The 19204-nt window shown below is 42.7% G+C and overlaps 1 protein-coding gene across 20 annotated transcripts in view; it reads left to right on the top strand.

Annotated features, from left to right (window-relative positions):
• Window positions 1-19204, top strand: part of LRRFIP1 (LRR binding FLII interacting protein 1) — a 99375-nt gene that overhangs the window by 24754 nt on the left and 55417 nt on the right. Inside the window, exon 1 of one of the 20 annotated variants that reach the window (XM_071747041.1) lies at window positions 15570-15831. The exons of the other annotated variants lie outside the window; for them this stretch is intronic. Within the exon in view, the coding sequence (XP_071603142.1) occupies window positions 15787-15831 (45 nt within the window). The 5' untranslated portion in view covers window positions 15570-15786. Of the gene's footprint in view, window positions 1-15569; window positions 15832-19204 lie in introns of those variants that run through there. 20 annotated transcript variants of the gene reach the window in all.

Genomic DNA, 19204 nt, shown 5'->3' with positions numbered 1-19204 from the left:
AGAGCAGAAATAGATACTTATTTGTGGAAAGCAAATATTGCAACAGAACTGTAATGATATTCCATTACACTTGGTCTAGATGATTTGTCTTCAAAGGTGTTAAACCCAAGCCCCCTCAACAAACTAAGGGCAATTTTGATTTGATCTTTTAAAATTAGTCAATGGGCTTGTGCTTTTAGCAGGAATATCTTCTGTCAGAGGCAGTCCTATCATGACAAATAATTTCTGGTTCACAGGAGAGGCAGATTTGTAATCCAACAGCATGGATGCTCAGAGTGTCTTTTTCCTTTACAGTGACCATGCAGGTGTCTGGGCTTTGCTCCGTGCTTCTATTTAAAAGCGTCACCTCCTAGGACAGCTGCTGTTTAGAAATGTCAGGGAACAGGGGCACCCTTCCTTCCCACCCCTCAAAGGTGGGTTTAGTCTGGAAAAGAGAAGACTGATCTTAGTAATGCTTACAAATGTCTGAAGGGTGGGTGTTAAGACGAAGGGGTCAGTCTCTTTTCAGTGGTACCCTGTGATAGAACAAGGACAACAGACACAAAGTGGAACACAGGAAGTTCCACCTCAACATGAGGAAAAACTTCAGGAGCACCTGAACAGGCTTCCCACAGAGGTTGTGAAGTCTCCTTCTCTGGAGACTTTCAAGATCCATTGGGATGTGTTTCTGTGTGACCTGCCCTAGGTGATGCTGCTTTGGCAGGGTGGTTTGACTCCATATTTCCAGAGGTCCCTTTGAACCCCTACCATTCTGTGATTGTATGAAGGCAGTATTTGGGGGGCAGAGCCTTACTTCTGGGTTGGAGTGGAGGAACAGGCCTGGGAGGAGTGGAGGTTGGTCTGGGGACCCCTGTGGCATCTGGCTGTCCTGGCTCCTGTGTACCCAGTGTTCAGTGTTCACGTTCATCATATAGCCTTCCATAAAGCAGATTCTGGTAACCTGTGAACTGTTACTCCTTCTGAATTCTTTTTTTAAAAGGCAATTAGCTGTTTCCTCCATAGCTGCAGAGCTGTTTCCATGGGCATATCTTTGTATGTAGGGTTTACTTAGGATGCTAACATGTAATTGCTTGTTTCTTAAGTAATCCATGGATGGATTTTTCTTCTGCTGCTCAGATAAAAAATAAGGTGGGGTATTTGACACACTTAGAAATAATATTTGACAACCTAATTTCTAGCTACTAAGTGTGTCTTTGATACTAATTGCTCTGTGACCCCTCCTAGTGTATAATGTTTCCTTGTGTCCAGGTGATGCCAGGATACTGGCTGCCGTGTCTTTGTAGGTGTAGGGTGTCAATTCTGGTGATCTGATAGATGCTCTTTGAGCATGTGAGCATCTCCAAGTTATTTGTTTCAAGAGAATGGTTATAATGGAATTTTTGTCAAAATCTGGATGGTTTATCATGCTTGTTTCTACTGTATAGCTGGATTTACAGAAGACCTTCTTGCATTTGAAGAGAATTTGCTTTTCCCAGGATGCTCTGGACTGTCAGATTTGCATTACTCTAGCTGTATGCTCCAATGTTTTTTCCAGTCTTTCAGTGGAGCAGACTGCTAACTGTAGCTCTTGTTGAGCCATTAACATAACTGGGGAATGTCCTCTGAACATTCACTGTTGTTTTCAGATAACCTTGACATTGCTGGAATTTCAAAAGCCCTATTGAGTTAATACAATACTACACCCTCTCTTCTCCCTGTATGAATGGAGCAGTAATGAGATTTTGTGCTAATGTCACCTATCATGAGGTAACTGTTTCATTAATTGTGTAGTGGTGTAAAATCCTGCAGGTTTTATTCACAGGTTTTATTTAGAGGAGATCTTAAATGTGCTACTAACTAATGCATTGTGCACTAAGGTGAATGCATTTGTATGCTGACCAAATACTCAGCATCTCAAGCTTCTGTCTTTGCTTATTTGTCTTTGCTTATGTGTTTTTCAGAGTGCATCGCTCTTCGGGTTAACTTTATTTTACTTGAACTCTGCTAGCAGCTATATGAACAACTCAATGTGTAGCAGGAACACTACATCTGCTAGAGACACTGATGCTTGGTGACCTCAAGCAAAACCTTTTTTGGCACCTTTATCTGTGCATATAAATAGGCACAAGTCTGCTCCTCAGCACTGGCCAGGCCTTAGGTAGTGTGAAATGTTTTTGAGAGGTGAAAGTAGGCTTTCTCAGTTGTGGATGGAGCATGTTCAAGCTATATGCTATATTTACACACTTCCCTAACAAGTTTTACTCCAGAAGACTTGCATGGTATCTGCAGTTGCTACAGGGTATTTAAATTGCATCCCTAACAGGAGAAGTATGCTGAATTTTAAGACTTTTCATAATTCATTTTGTATCTAGTGACTGTCAGCATCTCTATCTTAAATTTATTTGCGCAATTTTTAAGGTAGTATTTCTATTCCTAAATCTTTTGAAGAGTTATTTAAAATGGTCAGGCGGTGCTGCTTTCTTCACTGGTGTTTGGTGTGAGTAGCTGCACGTTTGCAATTCATGCCCTTGAGTCTCAACTGATTGATTTTTTGGAATTGACTTGGCAAGTGTCTCTTTTTATCAGCAAACTGCTTGTAGTGCAGGAGGTAGGAGTGCTTCACAGCTGCATGAAGTACACTGTCGTGATATCCTCCTGTAGCTGCCAGGAAGAGCAGATGGACAGTCAGAGTTCTGTAAACCAAGGGATTTATCTGCATTTACAAAAGGTTATAAGGATTCTTGGTGACCTTAAAGAGTTATTCTGCCTTTCAGATAGCATCTCTGGTTTCAAGGAGCTCTAATGCTCCCCTGGTTAATTGGTACTGTTGAGCCATGGAGATTTGCTACCTATTAAAGCATTCTTGCTTCTGGCAACATATGGGAGGCTTCGAGGTCTTCTCTCCAAATTTTAGTTGGTTTAAACTCTTGCACTGTCTGACTGTGTGAGGTGATATGGCTGAAAGCATCATTAAAGCTTTAGAGAATTTACTGTGAATCCGTTCTGAAATACTGCTATCCATGAGATGTGAACTGTTGTCAGAGCTAGGAAAATAAATAGAAGTTATTCTCATTTATAACTTCCTGTTGTTTTGTTGCTTTTTTTCCACAGAGCCTAAAATCCTGCCCTAGCTTTACTAGTCTAGAAGCATGAAGAGAAGAAACACTATATCAAAGTATTAGTTAAAAAAATTTTCAGCAATCTCCCCTGTTTATTGCAGTTTATAGTCAAATGTACTCTCTTTATAATTCCCAAGCTTAAATAAGAAAAGGAAATAAATTAATAGGTCCTGAAACACTGGGCTGGGAGGTAGGAGACAAAGTGAGAGAGAGCTTCAGCCTGTTGAGTCCTCAGCTTCTGCTTTGAGTTCTGAGGTACTCCAATTTAAAAGCCATCTAAGCATCAGCAAAGCACATTAATTCTCATTTGTTTCTATTCTTTTACTTAAAAACCCGGGTTTCATATGTTTGTGGGGGCCTGCAAAAAAACAATATTGTGAACCTTTTCAAATTCTGTTGTGTTGAAGTGATGCTGAATGCAGAAAGCGTTACCTTTTGAAAGGCTGGTACTTAGCCCAGGTTTTGTAGCTCTTCAAAAGCATGGATGAAAACCAGAGTGAGGGCGCACAATATAAATTACTGGCTAAATAAAGTTAGGTAGGATTTGTGACGGTTTTGGTGTCTAGGTGATCTGGAAACTTAACACAAACTAAATATCCCCACCCACTGTCACCTTTGTAGGTTTTCCTCTTTAGGTGATTGAAATACATTTGGTAAGGATCATAGTTTAAGGAAAGATGAATTACCATGTCCTTGGTAGGAACACAGAAGAGTGTATCTTCTACTGTGATTTCTTATTCTCTTTATTATCTCCAGGTCAGATTGAAGAGTGCTAAGAACTTTTCATCCACATCCTCAGTGACTGAATTGTTATGTAATTAAACATTTATTCTGAAAATCCAGGGATCCTGCTTTGTGTGATGGAAGTACTGTCTTGTTAGAAGCACAGGAAATGTTTGCTTTGCTTGATTGCTGCTCCCTCTTGTGGGTTTCAGGCCAGTTCAAGCAAGCTTAAAGTTAATTCTTGGTCTTTTTAGATACTTAATCAGCAGCACTCCTCTGATCAACTGGACTTGGGTTCATGCAGTGGTGTTCTGGAAGCAGGGAGGCCACAGGGGTGGCTTCAGTGAAAAGCTGCTGGAAGCTCTGCCAGTTCCAGTACCTGCCACAGCTCTGCCCAAGGCTGAGCAGGTCAGGGAAGCTGGATATGCCTCTGAGAGTTATGTATTCAAGAGCAGGGAAATGAAGCTGCAAAAATATAAAAGAGAGACCTGTAGAGCAGAGGAGAGGAGGAGGTGAGAGAGGGTAATGTCAGAGGAAACGCAGCAAGGTCAGTGATGAAGGGGGGGGTAAAGGTGCCCGAGCAGAGATTTCCCCACAGCCCATGGTGAGATGGCAGCTGTGCCCCTGCAGCCCATGGAGGAGCACGGGGGAGCGGACCCTGAAGAAGCACAGTGGAGCAGTCCCTGAAGGACCACGGTGGGATAAATGTGGATTTGTAGCCCCTGAAGTGTCACAGGTGGCAGATGTGAAGCAGCAGAGAGGGGCAGATGTGGATCTGCAGCTGTGTAGGACCCCGTGTCAGAGGAGGTGACTGTTCCCAAAGCAGCCGTGACTCTGTGGGCAGCCCGGGCTGGAGCAGTTCCTGAGGGAGGCACCTCCTGAGAGGGACTCATCTCGGAGGGGTTTGTGAAGGGCTCTCCGATGAGAGGGACCCCATATTGGAGCTGGGGAAGAATGTGAGGAGTCCTCCCCGTGAGGAGAGCAGCTGAAACCACAAGTGGTCAGCAGACCCTAAACCCCTACACCCTGTGCCCCTGTGCCTCTGAGGAGGAGGAAGGAGTGAAGTAATCAGGGCCCCAGAGAAGGAAGGGGGGTGGAATGTATTAAGATCTCGCTGTGTTTTCTCTTTCTGCTTTTAGATTAATTTAGTTTGGGTTTTTTCCTTCCCAAGTTGAACCTGTTGGTTTTTTGCTTTTTTTTTTTTTTTTTGTAAAAGCAGAGAGAATCCTATAACATATGGGTGCCAGAGTTGGCAAGTATCTGCTGTGCTGGAAGTGTTCTATCTCTCAAATCTTCTCTCCTGTAGTCAGCACTTCTGAGCTGCCCTTTGACACACTGCTCTGCTTTGCAGAGAGCTGCTCTGGGGACCAAGTTGCTCCTGAAAACTGAATTCATAAAAAGAGCCCTTCTTGCATGTGTACCCTTACCTATATACCCAGTAAATACAAATGCCAAAGTTGTGCAGAAGGTGTTTTTTTTTTCTTGTAGTTTTTTAATTGCTGTACTCACATAAAATCTCTGTATGTGATATAATGTGTTTGTCCAAAGATTTCAAAATGCTGCTTGCTTTTGTTTTCCTCTGGAGGGAGATAAAATCTCTTCTCTGGGCAAGAAGCTGAAGTGCAGCTGAATTCGGAATGACTCCTAATTGGTGGTAAAGACCTGTACAGCTTCACCAGACAGTTCTTGGCCTAAAGCTCTTAAAAAAATTCCCATTGAAAGTTAAGAGACAAATTGCTTGGACCTATTGCAAAATGAAAAGATCTCCGATTAGTGTGACAGTGAAATAGCAATTCACATAATCTAATTCCAATCTTACACTATTTCACAATAATGATGGGGTTTGTCTTAGCACAGGAAGCTGTTCAGTTTCAGTCACTTGACTGACATTGAACTGTTTATACAGGAACTGGAATAGAGCTACTATGAAATCTTGGGTCTCTCAGTCTTTGACAGTTGTTTCTATGGTTTTATTAGCCTATTTTTTTTCCTTCCTATTCCTGATTTTTAACTTTCATTCGTATATTATTTCCCTGTTTTCTTTTTCTGTTGCCCTCATCTGTTTAGCTGTGTAATATTTTCTGCATATTCCGCTGTGTGCTTTGTTGGGTCTGAAGTATTTTCAGCACCTTTTTCCTTTGTCTTGTCTCTTTTTTCCTTCACATACCTGTTTACATAATGCCTTAATACCATTTAACCTGCATGGCCAGGAACTGGTAATTTCATTAGAGTATAACTGAGTGGCTCCAACAAGTATGTGATAAAATTTGAAATATGTTACTACCTCTGTACCTCTTCAAGAGTGAATAATCTGAGGGACTGTTCAACGGATTACCTGAAAGTTCTGATCTTCATTTACTTGGTCTAAAAGAATAAATCAGTCTGCAACTTACCTGGATGCAGACTGCAGTTCTGGGGAGACCAGCAGTGTTGGAGGACACATACTTTCCTGTAAACAAATTTGTTCTTACTGTGATGCAAATAAAGTTAGGGGTTTTGTGTCTTTTTTTTTTTCTTCTTCTAAGGTGATTAAAGCACAAGTCGGGTGTTCTGGATTTGAGAAAAAAAGGAGAACTAAATCTTGTATTTCTGCCCTTTCTAAAGCTTTATGCCCTTTACCCTTCCCCTAGAACAGAAAGAGTAACTGCTTGTGTCAAAATATATTGGTGGGTTTTATCTCTCTTTGTGCTTCTCTCTTGACTGGTAGTTTGAGCACTGTTTTACAGAGTTGTTTACCTTTGGTGGGAAGAACTAGAAGCTGACCAGCAAGAGTCTGGAATAAAATTCAGCAGTCTTCTGTGGTATTGCACTAGTGTATCAAAATAGCAACAGTTATATGGTTATTAAGATGGTAACTTATTTTTAATCTTTTATATTTCACTTTATATTTCCTTTAAGCAAAAGTTACCCAGTTCTTGGTGTTACCAATTCATTTGCACTTCCTGGGTAACACTGGTGCCTGTAGTATACCAAGCATGCTGGTTTTTCTCTCCAAAGAAAGAAATTCTGAATACCAAACATATAATTTTTAAAAATAAAAAATAAAAGTTTTTAAATCCTTTTGATGTGTGAATAGGGTAGAGTTACTGTGAGATCTTCTCTCCCTTAGGTGCCCTCTGTTTTGCATACTGCCCCTCTTTCAGCTAGATTGCTTTAAGCTCTCTAAAGTCTGCAGTGAACTCTGTGTGTCTTTAGTTACAAAGGTTGTTCTGCAATCATACAGGTATTTAAAAAGTACTCTGGAATATAACCATTCTGCTTGCATGTTTTGAGGTTCATTTTTCTCTAAACCTTAAATAAGGAAAACAGTCTGCAAAACACTGCTGGTTTCTATAAAGGGAGAACTAAAAGGATCAGCGTGGTCACAGCAGAAGAGAAATTTCTCTTTTTTTATTGTAAAGAAGCTTTGTAAAGTAAATGGCAGAAACCATTAAATGCAGCTTCATGCAAATCAGTATTTCAGGAGACAACACTAGAAAGCTTTGTGTGCTTTTCTTGTGACATTCCAGTTCACATTTGCTGGTTTTGCTGATTTTTTTTTTTTTTTCCTCTTTATAAGGTGTCTTTATATGCTCAACAATTCTGATTCATCTACTTGAACGAGTGATCCAGCTGTTTCCAAGGTCAATATTGACTCTCTCAAAACTATTTTACATGAGTAAGTGTTGACCTAAAGTATATGAGTGCATATACTTTATTATATACTTAGTCTAGGGTGTGTAAAATGTGTGGTTTTGTTCTTGAGATAACAGCTGTGGATTGGTATCCAAATTCTTTTCTGCTGGGTGCAGCCTCTCACTGAAGAGCTATTTCAAGACAGAACGCCAACTGAAGAAGTGACCTAAGTCTGCTTGGTTGATACTGGTTTTGTCCTCTGCCAGATAAAATACCTATAGAAAACTGGTCAGGGTTTAAAGCTGTAACACGCTTCTGCAGAGCTACCAGCAACATCCTGTACTGTTCTTTCCTCCCTGTTTTGTTTTTTCAAGTGTATGGAAAGGAGTCAAGTTACTTGTTGCTAAATAGCAGTGGAAGTGGTATGCCCTGTATATACAAACTCTGTCAGTTCATGATCCCTCTCCATTTGTAAGCAGTGATCTTCCTATTCCTCAGGCTCTGGAGCTACAGTGCCTGCAAAAATCTGTTTTTACAGGATGAGACTGTCACTCATGAGCTGTCACACTGCTTCTCTTCTGAATCCTGCCTCTGAAGCTGCTTTGAGCTCTGCGGTGTTTTCTCATGGAGAGGGTTTGTTTGAATTGAAGGACCTGAATTGTGTCCCCTTTCCCTCCTATCGCAATCCCAGAGCATCTTTGTCCAGTTTGCATCTAAACTGACAGCTTAGTGTGCAGGGAGATCCTGACATTTCAACAGAGACCACATCAGGGGCAAGCAGCTGGAGAACTTGTTGACAAGCTCTTTATCACTAGTGTGCCAGTGTGTTACCAGGTAGGAGAGGAAAAGGGACCATATCACCTTCCTGAGTAACTAGTAAATTTATAAATAATATCCCTTTTAAGCCCCAAGGGGGAGTGAGGGAGGAGAAAAAAAAATAAACATTTACTAAGAGAATAAATACCTCTACAATATTACCAGGACCTATGGAAATTATTCTAGAATACCTTACGTTTAACAGTTCTAAGATCAATTCCTTGTGACAAGATTAACTTTGGTAATCCATGCAAGCTCATGACAGAATTCATTTGCTGTTGGTACTATTTTTAGCAGCAGTCCCTTGTGACTGGATGGCAATATAATTTATGAAGCAGGATGCACCTCCCTAATTGTCTCTAACATTGTAGAGCTGTACATGCTGTTCACTGCAGTGATTTGCAAAATAAACATTCTTTTTTATGGAGAAAAAAGTTCACATCAACAGGACTTTCCAGCCTCTGGTCACATGCTTGAGTTATATCTCCAAGATGGGTTTCCTGGCAAACAGATAAGCAAATGTTTCTGTGAAGCAGACAATGTTCATGTGTAAATTCCTTATTAGACATGGGTCTTTTTCACTCCTCTCCATAGTCTTTGGCTCAAAATGTTAAGTAACAAGACCAAGAATGCTGAGCCTGTAAACAAAGATAACTCTCAACAGCACCAGGGGCATGTCTGAGAGGAGAGTTTGCCTGTTCATACTGTTCATAGTCCCTGCTCCTGGTACTTGAGAATAAATGAAGAGAAAAAGCTCTGGTAATCTGTTAAACTTTTAAAACAAAATTGAATGCCCTCGTAAGAAAAGTTTTCCATGAGAAAACTTATCATTTAATCACCCAGCAAAATTTGGTCATAGAGGATTGCATGGGTGTGAATGAGTCTGATTCCCAAAAATAGGCTTAGGTTGCAGTTAGGGTGGTCCTGGGAAGCATTGTAACAGTTCTTTTGGACTATTTTCTTCTCTAGGTGTCCTTATTTTCCCCATTGTATGGGAGAATTGGATTCTTCTCAAAGTGAGTTGTTACTTTTTTGCTAAGATGTTTGGTCTTGAGATTCTTCAATCCTTGCAAAGCATCTTAAGGCACAGACATGATTGTTGTACCTTTAGGAGCCATGCTGGCTCGTTCTCTGCAGTGAATATAGCAAAATATTTGGGCTGAAACCAGAATTAGGCTTAGCTTTAATCCTGAACTTTTGGGCTTGGCTTTTACTGTGAATTGGATGTGGGCTGCCTTTTTTTGGTGTGTTGAGCTGAGAGAGCTTGAAGAGGTAATTCTGATGCTCCCAGGGTTTTCAAATGCTGCTTTTGTTTCCCCACTTCATGCCCCTAATGAGGGTAGGACTGAGGTGCTGAACCTCTGTGTGATATTCTTTGAAATGACTGTTACCTTTCCAACTTGCAAAATTTGCAGTCATGGTAGAAATGGCTAATGCAGCTGTCAGCTCTGTATGAGGCAGAGCCTGGGAGATGGCAAAGACTTATATTGTGGATACACCAGTAGAGAAGCAATTTTTAGACAAGTAAAAATCCCTTACTGGATCGCTTATATGTATGGTTTGTTACACATATATCTGTTTACTTAAGTTCTTGAAAGATGCTCCAAACCAAAGCTGCTTTTGTTTTTCTGGGGTTTTTTTTTGTTTGTTTGTTTTTTGGGGTTTTTTGAGGTTTTTTTGGTTGGTTGGTTTTTTACTACTTTGTGGTTGTTTTTTTTATTATTAAGCAATGGAACAGAAAAGTGTAAGAGTAGGTCAGGAATTTATTGGCTTATGGGAACTATGCTTAAATCTGTCTCTTCTAAAATGGAAAGATCACATAACTATTCATATATTCAGATTACAGATTTCTGAAGCTTTATGCTAGTAGCAAGATATTATTATATTCAATCTCAAAATGCTTTTGAGTTTTGAAGTTGAATGATTCCCTGTGCTGAATGAGAACCATGCCATGGATGGGGCTACCCAAGAGCCATCCAGCTTCCCCACTACATGATTTGGTTTGTGTGACTGCAGGGTGGTGAGAAGCACTTGTGCCTGGTTCAGCAGCTTCCTTCCTCCTTGCTTCCACACTGCCTGGGCTCAATAGAAAAATCTGTTGATACTGGCAGTACATTTTGGTGATGGAAACTGGACAGTGATTCTTAAGAATCACTCAGTTGGGTATGTTTGAATTAATTGCCTTGGTTACAGTTTACAAGGCAGTTTTGTTAACTTTGCCAGCTGAGCTGCAAGGATGCCAAGATGCCCACAGCACACAGGGAGGATGAAGTGAGATTGCATGCATTCCTTCTTTTGTCTTTGTGACTTTAGGTGAGGGTTACTCCATAAATTTTTATAGACTTTCTTAAAGATTAGAAGAACAAGGTTACAAATTAAAAAAAAAAAAAAAAAAAATGGCTTTGGTAACCAAATTCTTCTTTAGTTTGAAAAATTTTTAAACCTTTTTCTCCACAAAATGAGACTTACTTTGTCTGTTCACAGTGTTTGGAAGACCACTAGTAAATGTGATATGGAGGGACATTACTGACATTCTAAGAGATACCACTTGATGAGAGTAAAGGAAATACACAATAGGATATATTTTTAGATGTAAAAGAAATAAGATGAGATTACACAAGGAAGTGACAGACAGGTAGAGTTGCAAGATGGCTGCTGATACCACTTAAGAATTAATATTGGGGAGGGCTGAGCTGGAGCCAGCATGCTCTACACTGTAGTTTTTTCTGTGTTTAAACCTGTCCGTAAAGGTTTTGAACACTTTACTCTTGATTCAGTCCCTGCTTCCATCCCTCTTAAACTACCTTGGGCTCAGCAGAGCCTGAAGACAGAAACAGTAATTGGGTGTGACCTCTGTTGGAGGCTGAGCTTGCTTAGACTTTGTTTGTAGTATCATTGATTATAACATACCTTGAAGAAGACTGTATGATCTTTCCCTTTCCTTTTGATGCAGCTCCTTGGTAGTTATGGGTAAAGGGTTTAGGATTTAGGGCTGCATGCCCTGTGTTAGGGCAACATGCACTGTGTTGTGTGCAAGCATATGTTGGGGGTTTTTTTTGTATTGGCAAAGGTGAGGTGTGTTCCCCACGGAGAGATAAGGAGCCTGTGTCATCAGAAACTGAGCTGCTGTCCTAAGTGCAGTGATTTTTTTCTGCTTAGAAGCACTAAAATGAACTTGGAGTTAACCTGCCAGGTTTCTGAATGTCAGCTGAATTCTTCTTCTCTTTTGTTACTTGCTTTTCTTCTGCTCAGTTGAGCATTGTACCACATGTAATACATATTTCCATTCTCTCTTGATGTCTCCCACAACTGCTGTCACTCTTGCAATCTCCAACTTCAGTCCTGTTTCTGATGGGACGTGCACAGACCCAACAACCCGTGCCCTGAGGTCAAGATATTTAGCAGAGCTTCAGATCCTTAGGGAAGCTTTGTGAATACAGAGAGGTGTGACTGAATGGAAATTATCTGCTCTTGGGTTGCCCTACACAGAGAAAGGAGTTGGACTGGATGATCCTTATGGGTCCCTTCCAACTTGACATATTCTGTGATTCTATAATTCTATGGTTTTGAGGGGATAAAAAAGGAAAAGAGAGGCTAATACCTGCTTTCAGTGTTCTCTTGGTGCTGCAAGTACACCTGCTCCCCAAGTTACATAACAGCAGTTGGAAGGGCAAGGAGTCTGATTTCCCACCAGCTTAAGGATGCCAGATAGCTTTGGAACACAGTCAAGTAAAAAAACGGGCAAATCCATTTAAAAATGCATCACTGTCTCCCTAGGCTGTGGCTCAGTACCTGTAGTTACAGAAATATTCACTTCCTTTTTATTAGCAGTGTCTGAAAAGATACAATGGAGATTGGAGCACGAGGAGGGATGAGAAAGAAAGTATATATGTAGGTATACAGAGAACTCCTATTCTTGGAAAATCTGTCAGGATGGGGTTGGAAATGTGAAGCAGAATGGAGTTCATTACATATAAAATCAATTCTGATGTGTTTTGACTGCTGTCAGATCAGTGTAACCAAAATATGAAATTTCACTAATATTAAAAAGTCTTCCTGATTCTTGAGTTCCTACCCGGCAGGTCCATAGCACACTTGTGTGTTGTCATCTCCTGTGGTATGAAGTGCTTCCTCAGGCCAAATAAAACCAAACATACTGGGTTCTATGTTGATTTAGAAAGTAATTAGAAAAATGTGTGTTGGGAGGTCCTCAGTAATTTATGCCTATTTCTGTGAGTATTTATACTGACATCTCTGGTGTCTCTTCCAAGTGACAGATAGAACAAAACCTGTACAGCTTTGCCAGTGAATGTAGGGGGAGGTTAATTCTCATTAACCAAGGAAAACAGAACAAATTGTGTGTTTTAAGCTAAGATAAAAATTTGCTTACTTCTTCATGCTGAGTTGTTCTGATGCTTCAGTCAACATCAATTCCCTTTCCTTTCTTTAACTGTCAAAATATGCACATACAAGGTAAGACAATTTTTTCCTGAGGAGGAAACTTCAGTGCCTGGCCTCCAACTACCATGGGGTGAGCTGCTGTACCCTAGAAGTGCCTTCTTCAGAGCTGGTAATGATATTTGGATTTCTGTAGTGCTTGGTACTGTTCACCATGCCAAAATTAAATGCTGAGAAGCCTCTGGAAATTTGGACAGCACTTACCTTGGGCTCCACAGACTGGCTTGCTCGGTGCTGCAGGATAGAGTGGAAAGGCTGCCTGCTCAGAGGCAGGATCATCCCCTGCTTGGGGGCATCTCCAGGGGCAGAAAGCACCTCTGCAGGGCACTGCAGGGGCTTCCCTCAGTTACTGGAGATTCCAGTTGTTCGTTGTTCTTTGCTCTTGCTGATGAGAGACAAGGAAAATACAGCAGACTAGGAACTTTTATCAGCCTTAAGTAACAGGCTTCCAGCTATGTTACAGCACCTGGATAGAAAAGCATTCCCTGATAACCTCTTGTTGGCCTGGTTCCTGACTACAGTATCGGCTGTGCTGAGGGATGAAATGGGTACCTGGTACACACAGATTTATGTTACATGTGCTCTCTGAATGTTTAACTGAGTGCCTATGGAGTGTGCTGGGCAGACTATATCGACTGGCTGCCCTTTCCCCTTTCATTTCACACATCTTGCTATGCTCTACCTGTCATACCCTCCAGCCAGCAGGTTTTCCAAGAAGAAATTGAACACAAGCCTGTAGTGTATCATTGTCTCTCCAATTACAGATTTTCAGAGTATCTTATGCTTCACTCCTTCTAATTAAAAATCAATACCTTTGAGGCATGTTCCTGCTTCACGGGAAACATACATAATTTATCTGTTAGATTTCTTTTTTTTTTTTTTACAGTGAAGTAGGGTCCTTTACCCTGTAACAAAGGAAAATACAAATCAAAAGAAACATCACTTGTAGGCTGAACAGATAGTTTTGGAGTTTAATGAAAGGTGGAAACTTTGGAGACCTTACTGCAGCTTTTCAGTACTGAAAAGAGGCTTAGAGGAATAATGGAGACTTTTAACCAGGGGATGTAGTGACAAGGGGTAACAGTTTTAAACTGAAAGAGGGTGGATTTAGATTAGAACAAGGAAGAAATGTTTTACAGTGAGGTTGGTGAGACACTGGCCCAGTTGTTCCAAGGGAGTTGTGGCAACCCCATCCCTGGGAAGTGTTCAAGGCCGGGCTGGATGGGGCTTGGGAGCAACCTGGTCTGGTGGAAGTCCCTGCCCATGGTGGGGGGTTGGAATGAGATGATCTTTAAGGTCACTTCCAACTCAAACCCGTTGGTGGTTCTATGACTTACATAAATCCAGTCTGGTTTACAGATTCAAAACTTCCCCTCACTTAAGCAAGGTTTCTCTCAGGGCCAAGGTGCAAGACAGACGTCTCTTAACGCCTTTTATTTAAAGGAAGTGTGTTAGCTTTTCCAGGGACAGTAATACAAGGCTGGGGACCAGGGGAATGTCAGTGAATCCAGTTGAAGTATTGCCCTCAGAATGTCAGATAGTGCCTGTACTTGCAAATTAGTTAAAATATTGTCAGCACCATGGCAGCACGTGTTCTACTGGTGTGAAAAAATGGATTCTTCATACGGGGCTGGCAGATCATGGGAAAGCTGAGGTCAGCTGCTGAGTGGAGGCTTTGCAGGGTCCCCAGCCTGCAGTGGCTGACCAGAGGGAACAAGAGGCTTTGTTGCTAAGGAGCTCTGCAACCATAGGAAATCCCATTCCAGGAAGGGGGTGACTCTCCCTGTTTTCTATTGCTCCTGCTGCAGGATTGCAACAGATAAAATGTGCTGTTTGAGCTGCAGTAATTCTCCCTGCCCTGCTGGTTTCCTCCCTGCCCTCTTGTCTCTGTGAAGGGGTTGGTGTATGTGTTTTTCAGGTAGAATGGGGGGAGGGAATTAAGAGGTGGATTTGATGAAATCAGGAGGAATCAAGATGCAATATTAATTCTGATGGAGCTGAGATATGTGCTGAGAGTGTGCCTTGAATTATTCTTGAGATACTGTTCTGTTCAGTGCCATTTAAAAGCACTTGTGCCTACCAATCCTTCTGCTTTTTTTTAAATCCAGCTCATGACAAGAAACCTTTTGTACAGCCACTATTCCTGATTGCTTTTCTGCACCCTGATTCTGCTCTCAGACCCTGATTAGATGCTTTTTGTTATTTTGTTTTCTGCTTGCTTTTCTTTTGCTGTTTTTTACTGGTTAGAGTGTATTGCTCTTTTCTTAAAGTATAACATTGACACTAGTGTATCTAATGTCCATAGCATATCCAAAACACCCATTTTGAGCTCAACTTTACCCAACCCAACACACCATACAGATACAAGTAGAGATATTGGGAATAAATTCTTCTTGTGAGAGTGGGTGAGACACTGGCCCAGGTTGCCCAGGGAAGATGTGGCTGCCTCATGGAAGTGTTCAAGGCCAGGCTGGATGGGGCTTTGAGTAACCTGTTCTGGTGGGAGGTGTCCCTGTCCATGGCAGGGGGGTTGGAAAGAGATTGATCTTTAAGGTTCCTTCTAAGCCAAATCAGTATGTGATTCTACAATAATTGAAGAGTTGCAGTAAATTTTCAACAGTTCCACAGTTTATTTCCACGATGCAAAGCTTGGTTTGTGTGAACATATGGTCTGTTCGAGTGCTTCTGCCCATTACCTTCCAGGGTGCTGGGAGCAGCAGCTGGATATACAGCCCGTGTATCCCGTTTGTTGCTGGGACTGTTTGTCCTCCTGGAGCATAAAAAAGGAGGTTTTGAGCTTTGAAACTGCTCTGAGAATCGCGTTCTCCGATACAGACCGCTTAAGAGAAGCTTATTGCCGGGCTGCGGGGGAGATGTGGGACTAGCAGACGCTGGGAACACTCCTCAGCGGAGTCGGGCATCTTCCATCCTGGTTCGCATCTCCCCTTGCATCCCTCCTGGAGCAACCCCCGGCCGCGGGGCTGGCTCCGGCAGCGCCCGCCCCCGGAGCTCGGTGGGCCGGGCCGGGCCGGGCCGGAGCTGCCGGCGGCAGCGGCGCCGCAGAGGGGCGGGAGCCATGGAGGAAGAGAGCGGCTGCCTCAGCCGGGCCGCCCGGCAGCAGGTAAGGGGAGCCGGCGGGGGCTCCTGTACCGGCACCGTGGGTGCTGAGTCTCGGCCCGGGCTCCGCTCCCTGCCGCCGACCCTCAGTGGTGGGCAGGCGGCCGTCCGGCCTCACACCGGCCCCTTGTTGGGGAAATGGGCCGGTCTGCGGGCTGAGCTCGGCTGGCAGCGCTCTATAGGGGACCTCGGGGTTCGGAAAGAGCCGGGCTCAGTGGGGTTTGGCCCCGCCCGGGTCTGTGGGCTCGGCCTCTGGAGCTCAGCCCCGCTCACAGCCGTTCTGCAGAGGCGGTTCTGGACAGGTTCCTATCGCTGGCACTGCCAGCCCCACGCCTTAGGTTGGGTGCATCTTCAGAGTGCACGGAGCTTTGTCAGGCTTTCTGTTAAAAAAAAGAGCACTGAAAGGTAAGCTGCTCACTGCGCAGCTCCTTACGGGACCGGATAGGCCAAATGAACTCGGTAAATGTTTTTCCTAAAGTTTCCAAACAGCCTCACGTGCCCGTAAAACCTTAATGGGAGGATTGGCCATCCCTTGGCATGAGCTTTCACCCTACATGAAGGGTCGAGGAGCTGTTGGAGGAGCCTGGTGGCTTCGGTACCGGGGTATTAGGGGGGAATCCTGATGTCTCTGTGTCGGTTCAGGTTCCTGAACACTGCCTTTTAATACTAATTTGCATTTAAGAGAAAGGTGAGGAGGCAAGCAGGATGTGGACTGACCGAGCCCTACATGATTCATAGGCTCGTTCTTATATGAGTAGGTGGTGCAAGTTATGTTTATAACTCATGCAGAAAACATCAGGTAAATATGTTGGTTTGACCTCTAAACTCAGAAGTCAATTATAGACACTCTTGTTTCAGTGCTAAAGAGCACGTGATAACTCATGGTGACCTCCTGGAATTTACTGGTTTTGCTCACTTGTTACTCAGGTGGAGGTGGGAAAAATTCTTGCCATGGGTTACAGAAATACTGCATATCAGGTACTACTTGTCTAAATAGACTTTAAATTCTGAAGAAGTAAGTACAACAACCTTACCACATTTGTTTTGTCCAGTGAAGATGACTGATCTAAATAGATAAGCCCCTACCTGCAGAATAGTGGAATGGGACAGCCTCAGTCAGAATTATACTTGTCCCAAAAGCAACTTTCTGGCTGTATCTTAAGCACATTGGCAAGTTTAAATCAGCCTGAGAATAGTTATTGCAGAAGTACTTAATAGTAGGTGTATACAGCGAGCAGGTGCAATTTACTTTGGCAGACTTGTGCTTTAAAGGTTCTCTGACAGTGGGATCAGAAAGCTTCATGAGTGTGGTTTGGTGCTGGCAAAAGAAATGATCCTAACTTTGATTACTAGTCTTAGAAGCAGATAATTTTGTGTACACTGGAATTAAGGACTGCTTTGTATAGATTGGAAATTCTTACATATGTACCTGTGTGGCATGTCAACATAGTAATTGTTCACTGCTCATAAAAGCAGCATGGTTTCCTGTCTCTGTTGGCAGATACTTGGGGCTTCCAAGGCAACACTGAACTCTTGGTCGTTTCATAAGGGAAAAGCTCTCAAAATGCACACCTTTAGGATGCGTGTCGTTGGCCTCTACCTAACTAAGTCACCCAAATAATTCTGTCATCAATATGATAATTAACGTGCAGCTTCCCTGAGCCTCTGCTCGGGGCCAGGAAGCGATGTCTTCCGTAACCACTGTGCATTACATGCTGGGTGCAGCAGAGGCCAGAATCTGCCTGGGCTGGGTGATTGGTGTTGAGACGGAGGGGGGGGGGGGGGGGGGGGTGTAGGCAACTTCTCAGCAGCTCCGTTTCTCATACTCCCACTTCTCCCTCTGCTTCATGCTGCACACAGCAGGAGATGCTTCTCACCATTTCCAGCTGATACCCAACACCCAGCTGGGCTTTTTATTTGGATGCAGTTGTACTTTGGTTGTGAACCAGGTTATAACCTGCTTACTTATCCCCTGACCAAAGCTGAATGTGTTGAACTCCTTAAGGACGGATAAAGATCTGCTGCAGTGTTGGTCTGGATTTTTATTTTAAAACAAAAGTGACCCAAAAGCATGGGTGTCCAGCTCCGAGCAAGTGGACCAACAAAAGCAACAACTGTTTTGCAACAAGCGTTACTTACAACTTGTTTTGCAGCTTAGTGGCTGTAAAGCATTCTGGGCAACTGCAATAAAATGACAAAAATGCAGGATGTGCAGTTGGAGGATTTGAGCAAGTTACTCAAATTAAGGCAGTTAGTCTCTACCTGCTGTGACTTTCCGTGTTCATCTCAGGAATGTGGTTACCATCTCCTCTGGTTTTGTCCACAGAGCTTTATAGAACCCTCCTCTTGGGAGGCTTTTTTTGTGTGACATGCACAGTACAGCTGAATGTGCCAGTTCTTGTCAGATGAGCAATACTTCATAAAAGGGAAGTTACAAAAGCTTTGTAATGAGTGCAATTAGGCTTCATATTTTTTATTATTCTGTTTTTGCCAGCGATCTGTCACTTTTGATTGAGGCATGTATTGCTCACTCAGTGACTGGTGAATTTTAGATGATTTTACTATTAGTTTCTTCAGTCTTAGTGACTTTTTTCATCTGTTGAATAGTTCTTTTACGCTGGCAACTTGGGACTGTAATTTTAGCTTTTGTAGTCTGAATTTCAGAAGTCTGTATGAATTTATTGGTGATTTCATGGCATTCATCTGTGTCTCTTGAAGGGTATAGTGCCTGTCTCTCTCACTGCCCTTGGAGGTGACTTGGGTCTGAGCTCTGCCAGGTGATTGGGCTGGAGGGAGGCCAAAGTCATCCAGGCAAAGCCTGTTTTGTTTTAGTCAGCACAAAGAGAAAAATTTGAAGGTAAAGCTGCTGTTTGCAGGGTATGCAAGAAATCATGGTATTTGTAGCACAGAATATTAATGTGAAAACAGAGTCCAAGACTTTAGAGTATGGTTTGACAGACCCGGATGAGTAGAATCATGCTGCTGCTTTGAGGAAGAGGTCCATAATGAATCTGACACCCTTCTTGTGTTAGTTTAGAAGTCTGTAGATGACAGGGGAGGTCATATTATGAACATCCATGCCATGTGGCTCCTTCTGGCTGTAGGTGAGCTGTGCTTCTGCACAGGAAAGGTTGTGTGTAATCGTTCCTGTTTTCTTGCACACTTGCTGCAGAATTTGCTGGAAGTTGGGTTGCTACCAGGCTTTTAGTTTGATAAAAATCATACACAGTGTTAGGTGTGGGTTCATCCCAGCCCTGTTTGTTTTACTTCCTCTGAGCTCATGAGGGTTGTCACCAATGTCACCTACAGAATATCAGAGACATTTATTCGGGTTAAGTAACTTTATCAGTTAAAGCATGGTGCAATGGGATTATGAA

This window comes from Heliangelus exortis, chromosome 6 (assembly GCF_036169615.1).
Source record: "Heliangelus exortis chromosome 6, bHelExo1.hap1, whole genome shotgun sequence".
NCBI classification, from domain to species: domain Eukaryota; kingdom Metazoa; phylum Chordata; class Aves; order Apodiformes; family Trochilidae; genus Heliangelus; species Heliangelus exortis.
The sequence above is the reverse complement of the archived record's forward strand: the minus strand, read 5'-3'. Positions and strand labels throughout refer to the sequence as shown.